Source organism: Salmo salar, chromosome ssa02 (genome assembly GCF_905237065.1).
Source record: "Salmo salar chromosome ssa02, Ssal_v3.1, whole genome shotgun sequence".
In the NCBI taxonomy this organism is placed as follows: domain Eukaryota; kingdom Metazoa; phylum Chordata; class Actinopteri; order Salmoniformes; family Salmonidae; genus Salmo; species Salmo salar.
The window spans coordinates 28,477,649-28,499,588 of NC_059443.1; the positions used below are offsets into that span (position 1 = coordinate 28,477,649).

General features: G+C 42.5%; 1 protein-coding gene across 8 annotated transcripts in view; it reads left to right on the forward strand.

Annotated features, from left to right (window-relative positions):
• LOC106579405 (cyclin-dependent kinase 14) overlaps positions 1-21,940 on the forward strand; it is a 215,627-nt gene that overhangs the window by 88,004 nt on the left and 105,683 nt on the right. For all 8 annotated transcript variants that reach the window (XM_014159277.2, XM_045701627.1, XM_045701603.1 and 5 more), the window contains 3 exons: positions 129-223; positions 3,127-3,189; positions 19,054-19,177. In XM_014159277.2, the coding sequence (XP_014014752.1) occupies positions 129-223; positions 3,127-3,189; positions 19,054-19,177 (282 nt within the window). The remainder of the gene's footprint in view (positions 1-128; positions 224-3,126; positions 3,190-19,053; positions 19,178-21,940) is intronic.

The following is a 21,940-nucleotide window of genomic DNA, read 5'->3' on the forward strand; positions in this document are numbered from 1 at the left end:
ATTATGTTAGGCTATATTCTATTCTATTATTTTCTTTATCATATTGTAAATAAATGTTAATACTGATGGTAGTTTTTTCATGTAACTGCTTCATCATGATAATAATACTGTATCTTGTGTTTTCCTAGCATCTCTTCTGAAAGGTCTGAAGCACTCCAACATCGTGCTGCTCCATGACATCATCCACACCAAGGAAACCCTGACGCTGGTCTTTGAGTATGTGGTGAGTGTCAGAGAGCCATCTGGATATGTTGCACAGAGCATCATGGGTACTGTAGTACATCAGGTTACAGGGCTAGCTCAGTACAGGTTTATGAGTATGTGGTGAGTGTTACAGTGCCAACTGGATATGTGAGTCAGCAGTAGAGGATCAAGATATTTGATTTGTGTAAAATGTATTTTAAGATGAAATTCAAAAAGCCACAATTTCATTGTAGAAATAGAATGACTAACTTGTTTTATGGTTTGATTCATTTGACCTCTCACTCTTCAGTTATTAACATTTACTTATTTAATCCCAGTTCGAAGAGACATGAGCTCTGGCTAGTTTTACACACATATTATTTGTTTGTTTATAAGATGGTTGAACGTTTAGTAATGTTTAGTCTTGCCTGTTAAAAACAGAACCCAAGCCTGGGATATTTTCCTCCAGGCTTTGAACAGAAACAGTGATCTGAGAGCCATAGAATGGTGGCCTAACCACGAGTGGCATGGCAGCCTCATGCCCAGCTTTGAACCCAGCCCTGGCATCATGGGGGAACATTTTAATTGAGGGTTGCTGTTTCTGTAGGTTTCCATAGCACACATACACATGCATGTACACACGGATGCACGCACACACACCCACACACGTGCATACACACACACACACACACACATGTACGCAGACACATGCACATGTACACGCAGATACACACACACACACCCACAGACGTGCATACACACACACACGTACGCAGACACATGCACATGTACACGCACAGACACACACACACACACACACACACACACACACACACACACACACACACACACACACACACACACACACACACACACACACACACACACACACACACACACACACACACACTCACACACTCACACTCACACACACTCACACACACACACATGCTGTGGACAGCAATAGCAGCAGAAGTTCCCTCTCTCTCCTGTGGAGTAGTGGGGCCTGTTGTTACTGCTGACATATATGCATATGGATAACATCCACTGATAAGTTCAAACCAGCCAGAATACCAATCTCCTCCAGCCTCTAGGAGTAGAAAAAGTCTCTGCTCAGCATTACTCCAATAGACCATATACTGTATCTAAATTGCTCAACCTCTTTGATGTTGACATGCAAAACAAGACCCAGCCGTCTCTCAGAATAACCTTCTAAATAGTCCCGCTCCATGTTCATTTTCATCCGTGCTGTGTGCTATGTGGCCTGGTGCATCAGATCAAGAGCCAGCTCTGATACCGTACTGTATGTACGCTAGTCTAGTGTGAGGCCCCCTGTTGGTCAGAAACAGCATGGTTCAGCAGGGTCAGTGGGAACATCTGCTCCTGGTAATACATTCTGACCAGATCCTCTGAGAGATGACAGAACCAGGCACTGGGCAGTCTGTAGCTGGTTGTAGGGATTCTAATGAGGATGCTCTCTGGCCTTAAAGTGTACATTTTGATTACCTGGAGAACAGAGGTCAGTTTGGATAGAGGGGTTGTGGAGGTCTTTCAGTGCTGTTTCTCTGCTCCATGTGCAAATATAAGAGCTAACCAATTCCAAGTATATATATTCATCAAGTAGATGCTGTCTGTAAGTGGACACGGTTGACAAGGATCTGTCTCCATAGCCTTTATTATGACAGAACACCCTTCTCTTACTGTGAATGTTGAACAGACAGCGTGAATAGCATATATTTGACAGAAATGGGTAATGCAACACTGTGGATCTGTGTGTTGTCGTTGGTGTGGAGACAGTTTTTTATTTGCAGCGCAGCCAGTTTCATGCTGTTCTATTCTGCTGTGTTCAGACCTGTAATTCCAGACTCTTTCAAATACAGAATGCTCCACACCAAGCCAAATCAATTCATTTTTCTCATCTAGCAGGTAATGACAATTGACAGGGAGCGAGCGGGACCGCGAGAGAGAGAGGTAGAGAGAGGGAGAGAGAATAAATGGAGAGAAAGTGGGGGTGAGAAAGATATGGAGAGAGGGAAAGACAGAGAGAGAGAGAGAGGGAGGGAGGGAGGGAGAGAGAGGGAGAGCAGGTTTTGAGTAAGGTGGACAGGCATGGCTGAAGCTTGTTTGAGCGTCTGGTTGAATTATTCATGAAAGGGAACACATTTATATCTGACGGTGCAAGGAGCAGCGGGGGTACGCAAATATCACCCAGCCCCACGAGTTGTGGTGTGTGTGTGTGTGTGCCCCAGGTCTGCTGGCAAAATAAATCAGTGAAGTGCAGATCAGGGTAATTCGTCTTTTCTCCCGCGATCGGACAGACAGACGACTCTACTTACATACAGCACCTAAAGACATACAGACAGTGTCACACCCTATCTCATCCCTCCACACAATCACATTAAGGGCTTTGTACCAAAGGTTCCCTCTGTGGATCATTCTGTTGATATAGACCGGATATCATTCATCCGCGGACAGGGGAGACAGACTGTGAAAAAAGAAATGTTGCGAGTGACGTCTGCTGCAATTCAATTGAGTTTGTGTCTCCAGCCTGGCGCCTTACTGATATTTTATCATGGACGGATGACACTAGGTCAGAGTTGCTTTGAATAGCAAGGGGAAAGCTATGACTTTTTTCCATTAGCTGATTTTTCCATCCTCAAACCAAGCTCACATTCCAACCAAGGTACATTCAAAACTAGCAACACAATAAACAAAAAGCCAATTTTCTCACTGCCAAAAACCTCTCTCTGCTGCTTTTACAGTTCAAATGAATACCATAAAAAACTGAACAGCATCAATACATTTATACAAACGTATTTTAACTTTATTTATCATATTGACTTATTTTTGGTTAATTGCAAAGCAAAGATCTGTTTTTATGATTTGTATGTGTCTTTATTTAGACATATTGTAATCAAACTGTTCTCTCTTTCTCCCTGACAGCACACAGACCTGTGCCAGTACATGGACAGGCACCCAGGAGGACTGCATCCAGACAATGTGAAGGTAAGACTGCTGCTCATTATCATGACTATATTACTACAGTAAACAACACTGTCCTGAGCATCACTAATATGTCATAGAATCCTACAGTTTCTACAGTGACACTGCTGAGGAGTGATGCCCACACACACGGTTAGACAGGAGCAGTGTCCTGTTGGCTTGCTTAAATTACTTCAATGAACTACTACGTTGAGGAGTAACACATACTGTTAGAGTAGCAATGTTTTCCTTTGGCTCTGTGTAGAGGTGTGTTGAGGATAAGGAGAAGGTAGGGAGAGTGATGGAGTGAATGGGGCCATGGAGGATGGGAGGGATGGTGTGAAAGGGGGGTGTTGTGTGGAGGAGTCCTATGAGAAGGGGGGGGGGGAGTTCAGGCATTGTGGGTTATGTAACACTCCATACCTAATATTGTCACTAAGGATTTCCATAAGTAATGTATTTATCCTGTTGAGGACAGACCGCCTGCCTCATTGAAATGCATGTATTAATAATAGAGGATTGTTCCCAGAGAGGGGTGTCAGGGGAAAAAACCTGCTTCCAACTCTTAATCTGTAAACATATGTTTTGTCCCAAATGGCACCCTATTCCCCATATAGTGCACTACTTTTGACCAGAGCCCTATGGGCCCTAGTCAAAAAAAGTGCACTATATAGGGAATAGGTTGTAATTTGGGATGCAGACAGAGTCCCAGGTGTACGACAGGCCAGGACATTTGTCCTCACTGTGTCACCATGTAGCCTTTGTAAAATAATTTGACCTTTGAAGTCTTAAGAGAGGCATTTGTTTGTAGATGAATGTCCTCTGACACTGACATTGTGATAAATGTTTCCTCTGTCCAAACTGGACTAGAAGGTAGAGTTAGAGACAGACATAACGAAATAGACAGAGACAGAGACAGACATATGTATGTTACCCAAAGGGCTAGCAGCTAGCGTTAGCCATAATGCTCTCTATGGTGGGAGGACAGATGGAGAGGAAGAGAGAGAGGAACCAGAACCAGTCTCTCCCTAGTGGGAGGACAGGCAGAGTATAGGAGGAGCTCTATTGACCTTGCAGCTGAAAGGAAAACAAACTGACTATGTGGAGGCAGAGGCTACATCCCAAATGGCCCCCTATGCACTATGTAGTGCACTACTCTTGACCAGGGTCCCTAAGGGTGCCATTTGAGGCACAACCAGAGACACAGACCCGGACCAATCGTTAGAATCAGCAATCAAAATTAAGATGGAGGCAGCATGGCGTATTGAACTGTTTGCCAATGTGCCACTCTTCGGTGCTCTTGTGTGTCAAGAGCCGGAGACACTCCAGTATGAGTTAACTGTAAAATGGAGGGTATAATAGCTATATTTGTAACCAGTGAGGAGCAGAGTAGACAGACAATTTGCTGGAGATTCATTCCCTTCATTATAGTGTCTCTGATTAACAGAGAAAGTGGCTTGTCCTCCTGTGTGTGTGTGTGTGCGTGTGCGTGTGTGTGTGTGGACGTGGACATGTTTAACTATTCTTCTTTTGTTAGTCCCCACAAGGTCAAATGCTATTTCTAGGGGGTTTAAGGTTAAGGTTAGAATTAGTGTTAGGGTTAGAATTACATTAAGGGATAGGGTTAGGAGCTAGGGTTAGGTTTAAGGTTAGCGTAAGAGTATGGGTTAAGGTTAGGTTTAGGTTTAGGGTTAGGGTTAGGGGTTAGAGAAAATAGGATTTTGAATGGGACTGAATTGTGAGTCCCCACAAGGTTAGCTGTACAAGACTGTGTGTATGTGTGTGTGTGTGTGTGTGTGTGTGTGTGTGTGTGTGTGTGTGTGTGTGTGTGTGTGTGTGTGTGTGTGTGTGTGTGTGTGTGTGTGTGTGTGTGTCAATCAGATGGCAGATGGGGTTTCAAATTGTTTTTGTTCCTTGGTTGAGGTTATTTCAGAAGAAACAGCTTCTGACTGAAGATACATATCTTCTATGAAGTAAGTGTGTGTGTGTGTGTGTGTGTGTGTGTGTGTGTGTGTGTGTGTGTGTGTGTGTGTGTGTGTGTGTGTGTGTGTGTGTGTGTGTGTGTGTGTGTGTCTGTTGAATAGTCAGAGACATAAAAGCTATTAGAGTGTGTGCTGTCTGATATGGCTGGATAACATTAGCATTAACCTAGCAGAAAACACTTAGACCTTCACTAGCTAATGCAATTATCAGTCAGCCTGGCCAGCAGAGAGAAGTGTTTGTGTTGTTTGGAGCGTGTCTTATTACAGAACTCCTTCTGAGAGCATAGTACAGAACATGTACCTTTACCCATACACTTGATTGATTACAGTGTTCTCCTTTAGTATTCTACCTATTATTTAATAGAACTATTTGTTCTGTATGACATCACCCAAAGCTGCAACAACCTCCCAGTCAGTGAAGCTCTTGATGTGATTATATTCAGTCAGCTGAATGGGGTTCTCTTAATGAGAGCCAAATAGATTGATGTGAAACTGAGACCCTTGACAGTAGGGCTGGGCAATATGGCCAAAATATCATATCACGGAATACAAAAAAAAGGACGGTATGACAGTATTTCATGGTATTTGATGTTTTTGAATAATAAAATCTCTAAACATGCTGTATGATTAGTGTGGCCCTAGAGTAGCAACACATACATTCTACCTGATTTTAATGAGTCTTTCTCCATTCTGATTGTTTAACACTGTTCAATTCAACTTCAACTGATAATCATTTGCATAATTTCCTGCACAACGTAGGGTTGCACGATTTGGGCAAACAACCTCTGCCTTATTTTTAACCAAATGTTGCAATTTGTGATTTGAGTTGCGATTTAGAGCAAAACACATGGGTGAACTGATGGAAGCATGGAAATAGTATGATTATTCTAATTCAAAAGTTAGAATATAATACTGGGCACTTTGAATACAGTGTTGTTTGACATGACAATGAATTAAAATGCCAGGGAGGAGTTATTGTGACAGGGTAGGAACCAAAGTGTTGATAAGTGTTTCCTAGGGAACCCTATAATCTTTGGCTACATTTAATGTTTTCTCTAAGCTACTTCATGTAGTTAACATATTTATACTTCTAGTATTCCTCTTTGATTTAGAACAGTGATTCATAGTCCCGTACGGTTCAAATATTCAACCCCTAGCTGCGTACCCCTTTTAGCACCAAGGTCATCGCACTCTCAAATGTTGTTTTTTGCCATCATTGTAAGCCTGCCACACACACTATACAATACATTTATTAAACATAAGAATGAGTGTGAGTTTTTGTCACAACCCGGCTCATGGGAAGTGACAAAGAGCTCTTATAGGACCAGGACACAAATAATAATATTATAATAATCAATTATTGTGCTCTTTATTTAGCCATCTTACATATAAAACCTTATTTGTTCATCAAGCATTGTGAATAACTCACCACAGGTTAATGAGAAGTGTGTGCTTCAAAGGATGTACATAACTCTGCAATGTTGGGTTGTGTTGGAGAGAGTCTCAGTCTTAAATCATTTTCCACACACAGTCGGTGCCTGTATTTAGTTTTCATGCTCGTGAGGGCCGAGAATCCACTCTCACGTAGGTATGTGGTTGCAAAGGGCATCAGTGTCTTAACAGTGCAATTTGCCAAGGCAGGACACTCTGAGCGCAGCCCAATCCAGAAATCTGGCAGTGGCTTCTGATTAAATAACATTTCCACAGAACTGCTTGTTGCAGTTTTGATGAGGCTCTCTTGTTCAGATATCGGGTAAGTGGACTGGAGGCAGAGCATGAAAGGGATAACGAATCCAGTTGTTTGTGTCGTCCGTTTTTGGAAAGTACCTGTATAATTGCACACCCAGCTCACTGAGGTGCTTCGCTATATTACATTTAACATTGTCCATAAACTTGAGTTAATTTGCACACAAAAAAATCATACAATGATGGAAAGACCTGTGTCATGTCCTTGTTAATGCAGACAGAAAATTAGCTCCAACTTCTTAACCTCTTACATCTAGACGTTCCGCTAGCGGAACGCCTGCTCCAATATCCAATGATAGGCGTGGCGCGAATTACAAATTCCTCAAAAATACAAAAACTTCAATTTTTCAAACATATGACTATTTTACAGCATTTTAAAGACAAGACTCTCCTTTATCTAACCACACTGTCCGATTTCAAAAAGGCTTTACAGCGAAAGCAAAACATTAGATTATGTCAGCAGAGTACCCAGCCAGAAATAATCAGACACCCATTTTTCAAGCTAGCATATAATGTCACAAAAAACAAAACCACAGCTAAATGCAGCACTAACCTTTGATGATCTTCATCAGATGACACACCTAGGACATTATGTTATACAATACATGCATGTTTTGTTCAATCAAGTTCATATTTATATCAAAAACCAGCTTTTTACATTAGCATGTGACATTCAGAACTAGCATACCCCCCGCAAACCTCCGGTGAATTTACTAAATTACTCACGATAAACGTTCACAAAAAGCATAACAATTATTTTAAGAATTATAGATACAGAACTCCTTTGTGCAATCGAGGTGTCCGATTTTAAAATAGCTTTTCGGTGAAAGCACATTTTGCAATATTCTGAGTAGATAGCCCAGCCATCATGGCTAGCTATTTAGACACCCACCAAGTTTAGCCCTGACCAAACTCCGATTTACTATTAGAAAAGTTTGAATGCACTCCCAGGACTGCTACTTCAATAACAAATGTTGGTTTGGTTCAAAATAATCCATTGTTATATCCAAATAGCGGCGTTTTGTTCGTGCGTTCAAGACACTATCCGAAGTGTAAATAAGGGTCACGAGCATGGCACATTTCGTGACAAAAGATTTCTAAATATTCCATTACCGTACTTCGAAGCATGTCAACCGCTGTTTAAAATTAATTTTTATGCAATTTTTCTCGTAAAAAAGCGATAATATTCCGACCGGGAATCTGCGTTTAGGTAAACAGACGAAAGAAAATAAAGCATGGGGTCGACTCGGGCACGAGCCTGAGTCTCACAGTACTGTGACCAGCCACTATCCAAACACGCTACTTTTTTTCAGCCAGAGCCTGCAAAGCCACGATTCAGCTTTTTGCCGCCTTCTGAGAGCCCATGGGAGCTGTAGGAAGTGTCACATAACAGCAGAGATCCCCTGTATTGGATAGAGATAATCAAGAAGGGCAAGAATTTGTCAGACAGGGCACTTCCTGCATGGAATCTTCTCAGGTTTTGGCCTGCCAAATGAGTTCTGTTATACTCACAGACACCATTCAAACAGTTTTAGAAACTTTGGAGTGTTTTCTATCCAAAGCTAATAATTATATGCATATTCTAGTTTCTGGGCAGGAGTAATAATCAGATTAAATCGGGTACGTTTTTTATCCGGCCGTGAAAATACTGCCCCCTAGCCATAACAGGTTAATCATAGCCTCAATTTTGTCCCGCACATTGAATATAGTTGCGGAGAGTCCCTGTAATCCTAGATTCAGATCATTCAGGCGAGAAAAAACATCACCCAGATAGGCCAGTCATATGAGAAACTCGTCATCATGCAAGCGGTCAAGTAAAAAGTGAAAATTATGGTCAGTAAAGAAAACTTTAAGCTCGTCTCAATTTAAAAAAATGTGTCAATACTTTGCCCCTTGATAACCAGCGCAATTCTGTATGTTGTAAAAGTGCTGCCCATATCATTGCATAATGCAGAAAATACACAAGAGTTCAGGGGCCTTGTTTTAACAAAGTTAACCATTTTCACTGTAGTGTCCAAAATGTCTTTCAAGCAGTCAGGCATTCCCTTGGCAGCAAGAGCCTCTCGGTGGATGCTGCAGTGTACCCAAGTGGCGTCGGGAGCAACTTCTTGCACACGCGTTACCACTCCACTATGTCTCCCTGTCATGGCTTTTGCACAATCAGTACAGATACCAACACATCTTGACCACCAAAGTCCATTTGATGTCACAATGCTGTCCAGTACTTTAAATATATCCTCTCCTGTTGTCCTGGTTTCCAGTGGTTTGCAGAAAAGGATATCTTCCTTAATTGACCCCCCCCATAAAAGTAATGGACATATACCAGGAGCTATGCCAGGCCCGGCACATCTGTTGACTCATCCAGCTGTAACGCATATAATTCACTGGCTTGTATGCGAATCAGTAATTGTTTCAAGACATCTCCTGCCCTGTCACTGATGCGTCGTGAAACAGTGTTGTTTGATGAAGTCATTGTCCCAGCCATATATCCGCGGCAGCAGGAAGAATTAAGTCCTCCACAATAGTATGGGGCTTGCCTGTCCTAGCCACTCGGTAGCTCACCATATAAGACTCTTCTAGCCCCTTCTTATTAATGGTATCTGTTGCTTTTGTACACGTCTTACTACTCAAAAGTTGTCTTTATTCTCGCTCAAAAACTCCTCTGGCTTATTTTTCAAATTGTCATGTTTCGTTTCTAACTGTCTGCGCAAGAGTGAAGGTTTCCCGCGAGACAGTAATGTGATTGGATGTTAATTATTTGACTAGGCTACCTGTATTTGACATTGTGTTGTTATTTCGCTGAAGACAAGATGGTTTCATTTTATTTTTGGCAGTGAAACGAGGCTACTCAGGCGAGAAAAAAACCTCACCCAAATGTATAGCCCCGTTGGAAAATACAAATGTACTGACGGCATTGCGCGTACCCCAATTTGGGAATACCCGATTTAGAAGATACTGTTGCACAAACAACATGCTGATTTGGTTCTACACCTTCACTGGTATTATCAGGCTGTATAGCTAATTATGTTTGGTAAATACGGTATATCGCCCAGCCTTACCTGGCAGGCATTGGTTGACCTTCACAATCCTTTTTAAACAGCATGTAGTACAAGAGGAGCTACCCTCATTGCATTATTCCTCAATGTCAAGTGTAGTATCAATGTCAGGTGGAATATTGATAAATGAGGTTAGTATAATGTAATGGTAACATCACAAGGGCACATATCCAAAAAGGTTCAACAAATTCAGCAAAGCACTACTCCTGAATTCCCTACTCCCTCTCCTACTCTTTCCCTTCACCTCCTCTCCTCTCCCTCTCTCTGTGCCCTAATCATGTGTGCAGATAATGCAGTAATGACATGCCACGTTAAGACAGACAGTACTACCCAGATGCTTTCTGGGATAAATTACTACGGGGAACAGGGCGGTAGGGGAACAGTAGCTGGCAGATGGGAGCGTCAGTGTCTTCTCAGCTCATTTAACAGACCTCTCCTTCACTCACTGCTGGGCTAAACTCACTCCCCCTGTATATAGTAAAGTGCTGCTTTCAGAGGTTTTCTCAATGACTCCCAAGGTTTCCATTCAATTAATATACTTCATTAATTATCCCCTCAGGTGCAATGAAGATTTAGAGGTTTGTGTTTCGAGGGGTTGGCTTTGTCTATGATGTTGAGTTCAGCATGACTGTGTGTGATTGGACTCTCATTCACTATTGATAGGGTTTGAATAAGTAATGTGAACACAAAATACATCTATTGGAATTACACATCTTTGTGTAATTCGGTCTTTGCCCCAAATCAGTCAGTATGCATTGGAATTAACCAATGATAACACATGCTTACAAAAGAGACAAAAGAAAAGAAATAATTGCCAATTGGCAACATGAAAATATATACACATATGTTTCCCCTTTGTTCTGTGTTTTTGTGTGCAAATATTCCATATTCCATATGAATAAGAACTGTGTATAACCCATTATATGCTGTTAGTATGATGCATGGTCTCATCCTGTAGTAAGTGAATGGGAATATCAGACAATAGAGCCAGCCTGGAGTCTGGCAGATTACGGTTAATATCTGGACTCAGATGATGAAATCCATTGTTTTGCTGGCCACACATTATACTCTAAACTTTATTTCCAATAGCTTTTCATTAAATCAAACAGCGTTAACTTTTCCATTTGAACACTGATGTAAACGTTAAAGCAGAGGTGTATAAAACAGACTACATTCAACAGATATACGAAAAGGCTATGATAACAGTTACAAGTCGAGGTGTGTAGCCCACACCAGTGGTGTAAAGTTCTTAAGTAAAAAATACTTTCAAGTACTACTTAAGTAATTTTTTGGGGTATCTGTACTTTACTTTACTATTTATATATATTTTTGACAACTTTTACTTTTACTCCACTACATCCCTAAAGAAAACAATGTACTTTTTACTTCATGCATTTTCCCTGACACCCAAAAATTATTCGTTACATTTCGAATGCTTAGCAGGACAGGAAAATGGTCCAATTTACACATTTATCAAGGGAACATCCCTGGTCATCCCTACTGCCTCTGATCTTTTATTATTTTTAAACAATTTAATTCACCTTTATTTAACCAGGTAGGCAAGTTGAGAACAAGTTCTCTGGCCAAGATAAAGCAAAGCAGTTCGACACATACAACAACACAGAGTTACACATGGAGTAAAACAAACATACAGTCAATAATACAGTAGAAAAATAAGTCTATATACAATGTGAGCAAATGAGGTGAGATAAGGGAGGTAAAGGCAAAAAAGGCCATGGTGGCAAAGTAAATGCAATATAGCAAGTAAAACACTGGAATGGTAGATTTGTAGTGGAAGAAAGTGCAAAATAGAAATAGAAATAATGGGGTACAAAGGAGCAAAATAAATAAATAAATAAATACAGTAGTTGTTTAGGCTAAATTATAGATGGGCTATGTACAGGTGCAGTGATCTGTGAGCTGCTCTGACAGCTGGTGCTTAAAGCTAGTGAGGGAGATAAGTGTTTCCAGTTTCAGAGATTTTTGTAGTTCGTTCCAGTCATTGGCAGCAGAGAACTGGAAGGAGAGACGGCCAAAGGAGGAATTGACTTTGGGGGTGACCAGAGAGATATACCTGCTGGAGCGCGTGCTACGGGTGGGTGCTGCTATGGTGACCAGTGAGCTGAGATAAGGGGGGACTTTACCTAGCAGGGTCTTGTAGATGACCTGGAGCCAGTGGGTTTGGCGACGAGTATGAAGCGAGGGCCAGCCAACGAGAGCGTACAGGTCGCAGTGGTGGGTAGTATATGGGGCTTTGGTGACAAAACGGATGGCACTGTGATAGACTGCATCCAGTTTATTGAGTAGTGTATTGGAGGCTATTTTGTAAATGACATTGCCGAAGTCGAGGATCGGTAGGATGGTCAGTTTTACGAGGGTTTGTTTGGCAGCATAAGTGAAGGATGCTTTGTTGCGAAATAGGAAGCCAATTCTAGATTTAAATTTGGATTGGAGATGTTTGATGTGAGTCTGGAAGGAGAGTTTACAGTCTAACCAGACACCTAGGTATTTGTAGTTGTCCACATATTCTAAGTCAGAACCGTCCAGAGTAGTGATGCTGGACGGGCGGGCAGGTGCGGGCAGAGATCGGTTGAAGAGCATGCATTTAGTTTTACTTGTATTTAAGAGCAGTTGGAGGCCACGGAAGGAGAGTTGTTTGGCGTTGAAGCTCGTCTGGAGGGTTGTTAACACAGTGTCCAAAGAAGGGCCAGAAGTATACAGAATGGTATCGTCTACGTAGAGGTGGATCAGAGACTCACCAGCAGCAAGAGCGACATCATTGATGTATACAGAGAAAAGAGTTGGCCCAAGAATTGAATCCTGTGGCACTCCCATAGAGACTGCCAGAGGCCCGGACAACAGGCCATCTGATTTGACACATTGAACTCTATCAGAGAAGTAGTTGGTGAACCAGGCGAGGCAATCATTTGAGAAACCAAGGCTATTGAGTCTGCCGATGAGGATGTGGTGATTCACAGAGTTGAAAGCCTTGGCCAGGTCAATGAATACGGCAGCACAGTATTGTTTCTTATCGATGGCGGTTACGATATCGTTTAGGACCTTGAATGTGGCTGAGGTGCACCCATGACCAGCTCTGAAACCAGATTGCATAGCGGAGAAGGTGCGGTGGGATTCGAAATGGTCGGTAATCTGTTTGTTAACTTGGCTTTCAAAGACTTTAGAAAGGCAGGGTAGGATAGATATAGGTCTGTAGCAGTTTGGGTCAAGAGTGTCCCCCCCTTTGAAGAGGGGGATGACCGCAGCTGCTTTCCAATCTTTGGGAATCTCAGACGACACGAAAGAGAGGTTGAACAGGCTAGTAATAGGGGTTGCAACAATTTCAGCAGATCATTTTAGAAAGAAAGGGTCCAGATTGTCTAGCCCGGCTGATTTGTAGGGGTCCGGATTTTGCAGCTCTTTCAGAACATCAGCTGACTGGATTTGGGAGAAGGAGAAATGGGGAAGGCTTGGGTGAGTAGCTGTGGGGGGTGCAGTGCTGTTGACCGCGGTAGGGTAGGTAGCCAGGTGGAAAGCATGGCCAGCCGTAGAAAAAGGCTTCTTGAAATTCTCAATTATAGTGGATTTATCGGTGGTGACAGAGTTTCCTATCCTCAGTGCAGTGGGCAGCTGGGAGGAGGTGTTCTTATTCTCCATGGACTTTACAGTGTCCCAGAACCTTTTTGAGTTTGTGTTGCAGGAAGCACATTTCTGCTTGAAAAAGCTAGCCTTGGCTTTTCTAACTGCCTATGTATATTGGTTTCTAACTTCCCTAAAAAGTTGCATATCACTGGGGCTGTTCAATGCTAATGCAAAACGCCACAGGATGTTTTTGTGTTGGTTAAGGGCAGTCAGGTCTGGAGAGAACCAAGGGCTATATCTGTTCCTGGTTCTAAATTTCTTGAATGGGGCATGCTTATTTAAGATGGTGAGGAAGGCTTTTAAAAAAATAACCAGGCATCCTCTACTGATGAGATGAGGTCAATATCCTTCCAGGATACCCGGGCCAGGTCGATTAGAAAGGCTTGCTTGCTGAAGTGTTTCAGGGAGCGTTTGACAGTGTTGAGTGGAGGTCGTTTGACCGCTGACCCAGTACGGATGCAGGCAATGAGGCAGTGATCGCTGAGATCTTGGTTGAAAACAGCAGAGGTGTATTTAGAGGGCACGTTGGTTAGGATGATATCTATGAGGGTGCCCGTGGTTACGGCTTTGGGGTGGTACCTGGTATGTTCATTGATCATTTATGTGAGATTGTGGGCATCAACTTAGATTGTAGGATGGCTGGGGTGTTAAGCATGTCCCAGTTTAGGTCACCTAGCAGCACGAGCTCTGAAGATAGATGGGGGGCAATCAGTTCACATATGGTGTCCAGAGCACAGCTGGGGGCAGAGGGTGGTCTATAGCAGGCGGCAACGGTGAGAGACTTGTTTTTAGAGAGGTGGACTCTGGCGGACTCACTAAACACAAATGCTTTGTTTGTAAATTATGTGTGTGTTGGTGTGCCCCTGGCTATCCGTAAATTTAAAAACAAGAAAATTGTGCCGTCTTGTTTACTTTTGATACTTAAGTATATTTTAGCAATTACATTTACTTTTGATACTTAAGTATATTTATAACCAAATACTTTTAGACTTTTACTCAAGTAGTATTTTACTGATTGACTTTCACTTTCATTTGAGTCATTTTCTGTTAAGGTATCTTTACTTTTACTCAAGTATGACAGTTGGGTACTTTTTCCACCACTGGCACGCGCACACACACACACACACACACACACACACACACACACACACACACACACACACACACACACACACACACATACACACACACACACACACACACACACACACACAGCCACACACACAGCCACAGCCACAGCCACACACACAGGCCAGGGTTGGCAGTAAAATTCAGAAAGTAAACTTAACCCCTTACACTTGTGTAAATTGGCCTATATGGATAGGCCCAAATGTAAAGGTTTCTAACAGAAGAACTATAAAAAGCATATGAATGACCATGGTAGCAATTGAAAGATAACATTTTGTAGATTATGAAGAAATGTGAGGTCACAACAGTTCACCTGACACAAGACTGAATCCAAACATTACACTGTTGATTTTATGTGCATTTTACATTTCCTATCATTTTTCACAGCAATTGTCAATAACGAAATCTGAAAATACTCTGGATACATAACATAATAGTAATAACATAATAAGAATAATCATTGACATTTTGGAGTAGGTGCAAGATAAGAAAAAACTATTACAAGGGTTTGAGTGAGAGGTCAAACTGGTGTCTCTGTCACGTATACTCCCTCTCCGGCCTCTAGGTCATCAGGCTGCTGATTATCCCGCACACCTGTCACCATCGTCTCGCGCACCTGCGCCTCATGATATTCACCTGGACTCCATTACCTCCTTGATTATCTTCCCTATATCTGTCACTCCCCTTGGTTCTTTCCTCAGGTGTTATTGACTCTGTTTTCATGTCGGTGCGTTGTTTGTGTTTCGTGTTCATTTGTTTCTTTTATTTATTAAAACCCTCACTCCCTGAACTTGCTTCTCAACTCTCAGTGCACTCGTTACAGTATCCAAGTGGCCACACACCTCTCCAAACTGTGCACAGTTCCTAAGTCATTTCCATGCAGTTTTATGACTCAAGGAAACAGCCTTCAATTATAAGGTGTTTTTTGGAGCTCTCCTACTTTGACATTGAGGAACTGAAGCAACCACACATAGCAATCATATACAGTACCAGTCAGAAGTTTAGACACACATACTCATTCCAGGGTTTTTCTTTATTTTTACTATTTTCTACATTGTAGAATAATCATATAGTACCCAAAAAAGTATTGAAAAATTCTTGAAAAATTCTTGAAAAATTGATGACAGCTTTAAAAATAAAGAAAAAACCCTGGTTGTCAAACTTTAGACTGTGAAAGGTTGATACTGTAAATGAAATGAGTTTTCAGATACAGATGGTCAAGTGCTCATTTGGACTCACGGATGTGTGGTTTGCTTGTATGACATCAAAGCGGTATTTATTATAGACCTCAACGTCTCATCTTTCAGAACACATCAACTCCTCTTGATTTACAGCATTTCCCTCACTCAGACAACAACAAATGTGCAAAAGTAGTCCAATTAGCGGGAGGGACGGGGACATCTTCTTGTCACACGCAGTGCTCAAGTTTATAACAGCTGTCAGTCAAAGCCCGTACAGCGCTGTGAAGCGGAGAGCCTGAGCTCTGACGTCATGTATAGCATGTTACTGTACAGACACTGCATTCCAATTTCTGCACTTATCAATGACAAAATCTGCCATTTTCAACCCACATACGGGATAACACACACACACACACACACACACACACACACACACACACACACACACACACACACACACACACACACACACACACACACACACACACACACACTGCAATTAGTACACAGCACAACTAATGATTAATTATGTTCCTAACACCCCGGCCCACGGTTACTACCCATTCCCAGGGTCGTTGTCTACTAATTACTGCAGTCCATTGCCAATGAGTGAATGCATTGTGAAGCTGTTTCATGATGGGAATATCTATACCCTCATAAGAAGAGGTTGTCTCTTTCTATCTGTTCATGGTTAGTGTGTAAAATCCCTCTCACCATCTCATAATTATGTATCATCCGTCTGTTGTGCGGTGGAAGTCCCTAGAGGGGAGTGGAGGTGGGGTGACACTATTGATATTCTGGGGAGCGGGCGGCTGGCTGCTATTGACTTTCCAGCAAGGCAGCTTAAACTCTCTACCCCCTCACCTCCCCTCACTCCTCTGTTTCATCCCACTCTCTCCGCTGCCCCTGTTCTCTTCTCTCTTTCTCTCTACCTGACTTTCTTTTCATTCCTCTGCCCTTCTAGATCGCTCCCTCTCTGTCTGGTTCTCTCTGTCTTTGTCTCACCACCTCTATGTATCTTTCTCTGTATTTCTCTCTCTCTCTCTATGTATCTTTCTCTGTATTTCTCTCTCTCTCTCTATGTATCTTTCTCTGTATTTCTCTCTCTCTCTCTCTATGTATCTTTCTCTGTATTTCTCTCTCTCTCTCTCTATGTATCTTTCTCTGTATTTCTCTCTCTCTATGTATCTTTCTCTGTATTTCTCTCTCTCTCTATGTATCTTTCTCTCCTTTTCACTCTCTTTCTCACTCTGTCTAACTTCCTCTTCTTATATCTCTCTCTCTCTCTCTCTCACTCTGTCTAACTTCCTCTTCTTATATCTCTCTCTCTCACACTCTGTCTAACTTCCTCTTCTTATCTCTCTCTCTCTCTCTCTCTCTCTCTCTCTCTCTCTCTCTCTCTCTCTCTCTCTCTCTCTCTCTCAGTAACTCTAGTGATGCCTTTAGCATTTTAAGCCAGATGGGGAGACCAGTCATCTAGCAGATGTCATGTCTGTCACGTGGCCAAATGTCCTGCTAGTATAGTGACCGTGTTAGAGCAGGCCTTTTTTTTAGTGGGATGTCGACCTTTTACATGCATGTAAAGACATACGTTATGGATTTGAAAAGCATGCAAAAGCACTCAACTTAGCCCAGCTCTCAGCTAAACTCCAATCAAACATCATTTGAAGTCCACCTGAAATATCTTTGCTCTTGTACTTTACTTTCTGCCGTATAATATGCTAATTTGACAGAATTCTCAGTTTTCCTGTCGTCGACAATAAGAGTTATTTTTAAGCAGCGTTTTGATGTTTTGTTTGCAGAGAGAGGGGAGTGAATAAATGAGTAACCTTTTGATTGCCTAGCCCACTTAATGAGGCAGGGCCTTTTGACGAGTGTGTTTTGATATACATGAGTAAACACACATTTCTCATGCTAATTTCCAGCGTTGTGCATTGTTTCGCGTATCGCCCGCCTGCCGAGTTGAGGAATGCTAAACTGTTGACCCGGTGACTCCAGATGCCAGACAGGGCTGATCCCTGATTGGACTCCACGGTTTTCGCTCTGCCTAATTGGCCGAGACCCTGCTAGTGCTGCTGGGAAGAGAGAAATTGCAATGAAAGATTAGAATGTTGAAATGGAGGATCAGGAATTGCACAGATTCAGAATTCATTATTGGTTGATTGATGCAAAGTGAACAAAAACCACAGGATCTGAAAGAGCCATAGACATTGATGTTGTTTTCAGGTGATGTGTCAGAGAAAAAATAGTAAATATGAGGACATTTATTCACAGTTTATTTTGTGTTGATTCTTATTTTCTCGCCTATTTTCCATTGTTAGCATTTGAATGTAACTGAAAACCACTTTGTGGGTGGTTGAAGTCAGAATATGATATATTTATGACATATTCATAAATAGAACAGACGTTTTATTATTATTATTTATTTATATTGTTTATTTATTGATCTCCTCTCAAGCCTTCGAATGAACCAGTCACTATTTGTTATTGATGTGTGAGATCAGATGGTCTTTGTGAGGGCATCTATTTGATCACTGGTCAATAGTCCAAGCTGAGGAAATGATGGGATGGGAGTTCTGGGTTGATTGGCTAGTATTGACGTTAGGGAGTGGAGTGAGTGTGTGTGCGCGAGTGTGTGCGAGTGAGGTTGAGGTTGTGGGTTTGTGTGTGTGCGTGCAAGCGTTACAGAGTTAATGGTGTGGTGTAAATGAGTTGTGGAAGTTAATATACCAGGGCTGGTGTTGTGTTGAGGCTGAATGAAGACATTAACACCTCCTACTGATGGATAGCTGTTATGACACGTCTATAGGCTGGAAAGACTTTCTCTGTTACGTAGGAGTCCAAACAATGTTATGAATCAGCCAGAGAGATGGAGAAGAAGAGAGATGTACATACTAGATGGACAAATAGCAGGATGTAAAATAAAAACATTAGAAGGAAATATTGCTATTGAGACATCATAGTGGGTGACTTGGAAATCCATTGGAGACACATGATATACTGTACATTGTTTGAATGACTAATGATTAGTCTACTCTAATTTAATTTCTCATGAATCTAATGAACTTATGATTCATGAACCGAATGATCGAATCATTTATAGATATTAGATCTAATGATGAATGATTATCGGTGGATCTCCTCTCTGTCTATCAGTTGTTCCTGTACCAGTTGCTGAGAGGTCTGTCCTACATCCACCAGAGGTATATCCTGCACCGTGACCTCAAGCCTCAGAACCTGCTCATCTCTGACACTGGAGAACTCAAACTGGCCGACTTCGGTAGGTGGCTTTGATTTGTGTCTGACTAGCACTCTTTTACTCTTTCTCTCTCATCGCTCTCTCTCTGTCTCTCTTCTCTCTCTCTCTCTCTTTCTCTCTTCTCTCTCTCTCTTTCTCTCTCGCTTTGTCACTTCTCTTTCTTTCCCTCTTTCTCACACTCCCTCTCTCTATTTTTCTCGCTCTCTCGCTCTCTCTCTGTCTTTCGTGTGTGTGTGTGTGTGTTAGACCTCTCCAGAAGCAGTAGCACCATATGGCCAGTCTCCTTTCATGGCGCCCAGCTCTGTAAATATGGTGCCCAGCTCTGTAAATACTACCCACACGTTTTGACTGGTTTCCAGAGTCGGTAGAGCTACCGGCTCAGACTGGCACCACAGGCCAGACAAAGACCTCACAGGAAATCATCCCTCTATCTCTCTATCCCTCCATTCACCCCTCCATCCATCCCTCTAGCCACCCAGGCAGGGGGGACACCTTCATCAATAATGTAAAACCCTCCTCATTATAGAGTAGACATATTACTGGAAGGCAATTAGAAAATAATGGACAACATGCTAAATGAGAAAGAATGGAAATCCCATGGAAATACTGCTGTGGATTCACACACACATAGACACGGTCAGCCTAGCCTAGGGGATCTCATTTAGATGCTGAGTAGAGGCTGTAGGCAGCGACGTGTGTGTGTTCTGAAAGGAGAGGAAGAGGGTACTGGGGAATGGGAAGGTGGATAGAAGGGAGAGGAGATGAGAAGGTTGTGGGAAATGGGGATAAGGGGGAGGATTGAGGGGCTTGGAGAGAATCAATGGGAGGGGAGAGAGGGGGGAGAGGGGAGAAAAGGCTGACTGACTGTCAGCCTCAGTGGCATGGGTTCTGTGTCCCTGCTGGTTGATTTGTTTCTGGACCTGATCCAGAATCATCCTCAGCTCTTTGTGTGTTTCTCTGTCCTAATGAGTAGCACAATTAAAGGCGAACAAGTGAGGGTTATGAAAAGCTTAGATGGTTAGAATGAAGGACAGAACAAACTGAAGTAGTGTGTGTTTATGTGTGTGTTTTTACGATGGTGCCAAGGTGACGGTAATCACCTATCTCACATAAACACACACACACACACACACACAGAGCGAATGGGAAAGACAGGATCTGGTCCATGACAGCTGCTGATGTGTCATTCTGGGTCTTGGAGCATATGGCTATATTTTTGCCTCTCAACACACACACACACACACACACACACACACACACACACACACACACACACACACACACACACACACACACACACACACACACACACACACACTGTACTTCACTACACACACCCTCACTGGGGTAACTAGGACACTTAACTCTCACAAGGGCCACAGACACACACACCTGCACGGCTTGAACTGTCACAAGTGTGTGTTACTGTGTAGTGTGTCAAGTGTGTATTGGTTTATAGCATGTGTGTCAAGTGTATGCAATAGACATTTGTGTTTTCATGCTTGACTATCATCAAAGAAGAGAGTCGTAACTAAGACATCGTTTCTTTGTTGTGAGACTGAATTGCAAATGTGTGTGTGTGCTCATCTGTATGTGTATGCTCATCTGTATGTGTTTGCTCATCTGCATGTGTGTGCTCCCGTACATAAGTGTGTGTCTGTGTGTCTGTGTGTGTGTGTGTGTGTGTGTGTGTGTGTGTGTGTGTGTGTGTGTGTGTGTGTGTGTGTGTGTGTGTGTGTGTGTGTGTGTGTGTGTGTGTGTGTGTGTTTGTGTGTGTCTGTGTGTGTGTGTGTGTGTGTCTACAATCTCTCAACGGGGTGTGTCTCGTGTGGCGTGGATCATTCCCAGTCATACAGCTGTGGATATGATGCAAGATGGCGCCGACAGAGATGGTCACCTCGCTTCACGTCCTTAGGAAACTATGCAGTAATTTGTTTTTTTCTGTATTATTTCTTACTTTGTTATCCCAGAAAATCTTAATCTTAAGTGCTATTACATACAGCCGGGAAGAACTATTGGATATAAAAGCGATGTCAATTTACCAACATTCCTGTACAACCAGGAATACGACTTTCCCGAAGTGGAACCTTTGTTCGGACCTCCACCCTGGACATTGGATCTAAATCCCAGAGGCCGACCCAAAACAACATCGTTGCCGCTGGAGAGGCAGACGGAGCAGCCTACTGGTTAGAAGGCAAGCACACCATCCACCGCTTCCGAGCATATTACTCGCCAATTTCCAGTCGCTAGACAACAAGGTGGACGAAATTAGGGCATGAGTTGCCTTCCAGAGAGACAACAGAGATTGTAACATTCTCTGTTTCACGGAAGCATGGCTCACTCGGGATATGTTGTCAGAGTCGGTACAGCTACCGGGTTTCTTCATGCGTTGCGCTGACAGAAACAAACATCTCTCTGGTAAGAAGAAGGACGGGGGTGTATGCCTCATTATTAACGACTCATGGTGTAATCATAACAAAATGCAGGAACTCAAGTCCTTTTGTTCACCTGACCTAGACCTTTTGTTCACCTGACCTAGACCTGACCGCATTATCTCCCAAGAGAATTCTCTTCGATTATTGTCACAGCTGTGTATATCCCCCCCAAGCAGATACCTCGACGGCCCTGAAAGAACTTCTCTGGACTCTATGTAAACTGGAAACCATATATCCTGAGGCTGCATTTATTGTAGTTGGGGATTTTAACAAAGCTATTTTGAGAACAAGGCTACCTAAATTCTAACAGCATTCTCTTGGGAGATAATGCGGTCAGGTCTAGGTGAGC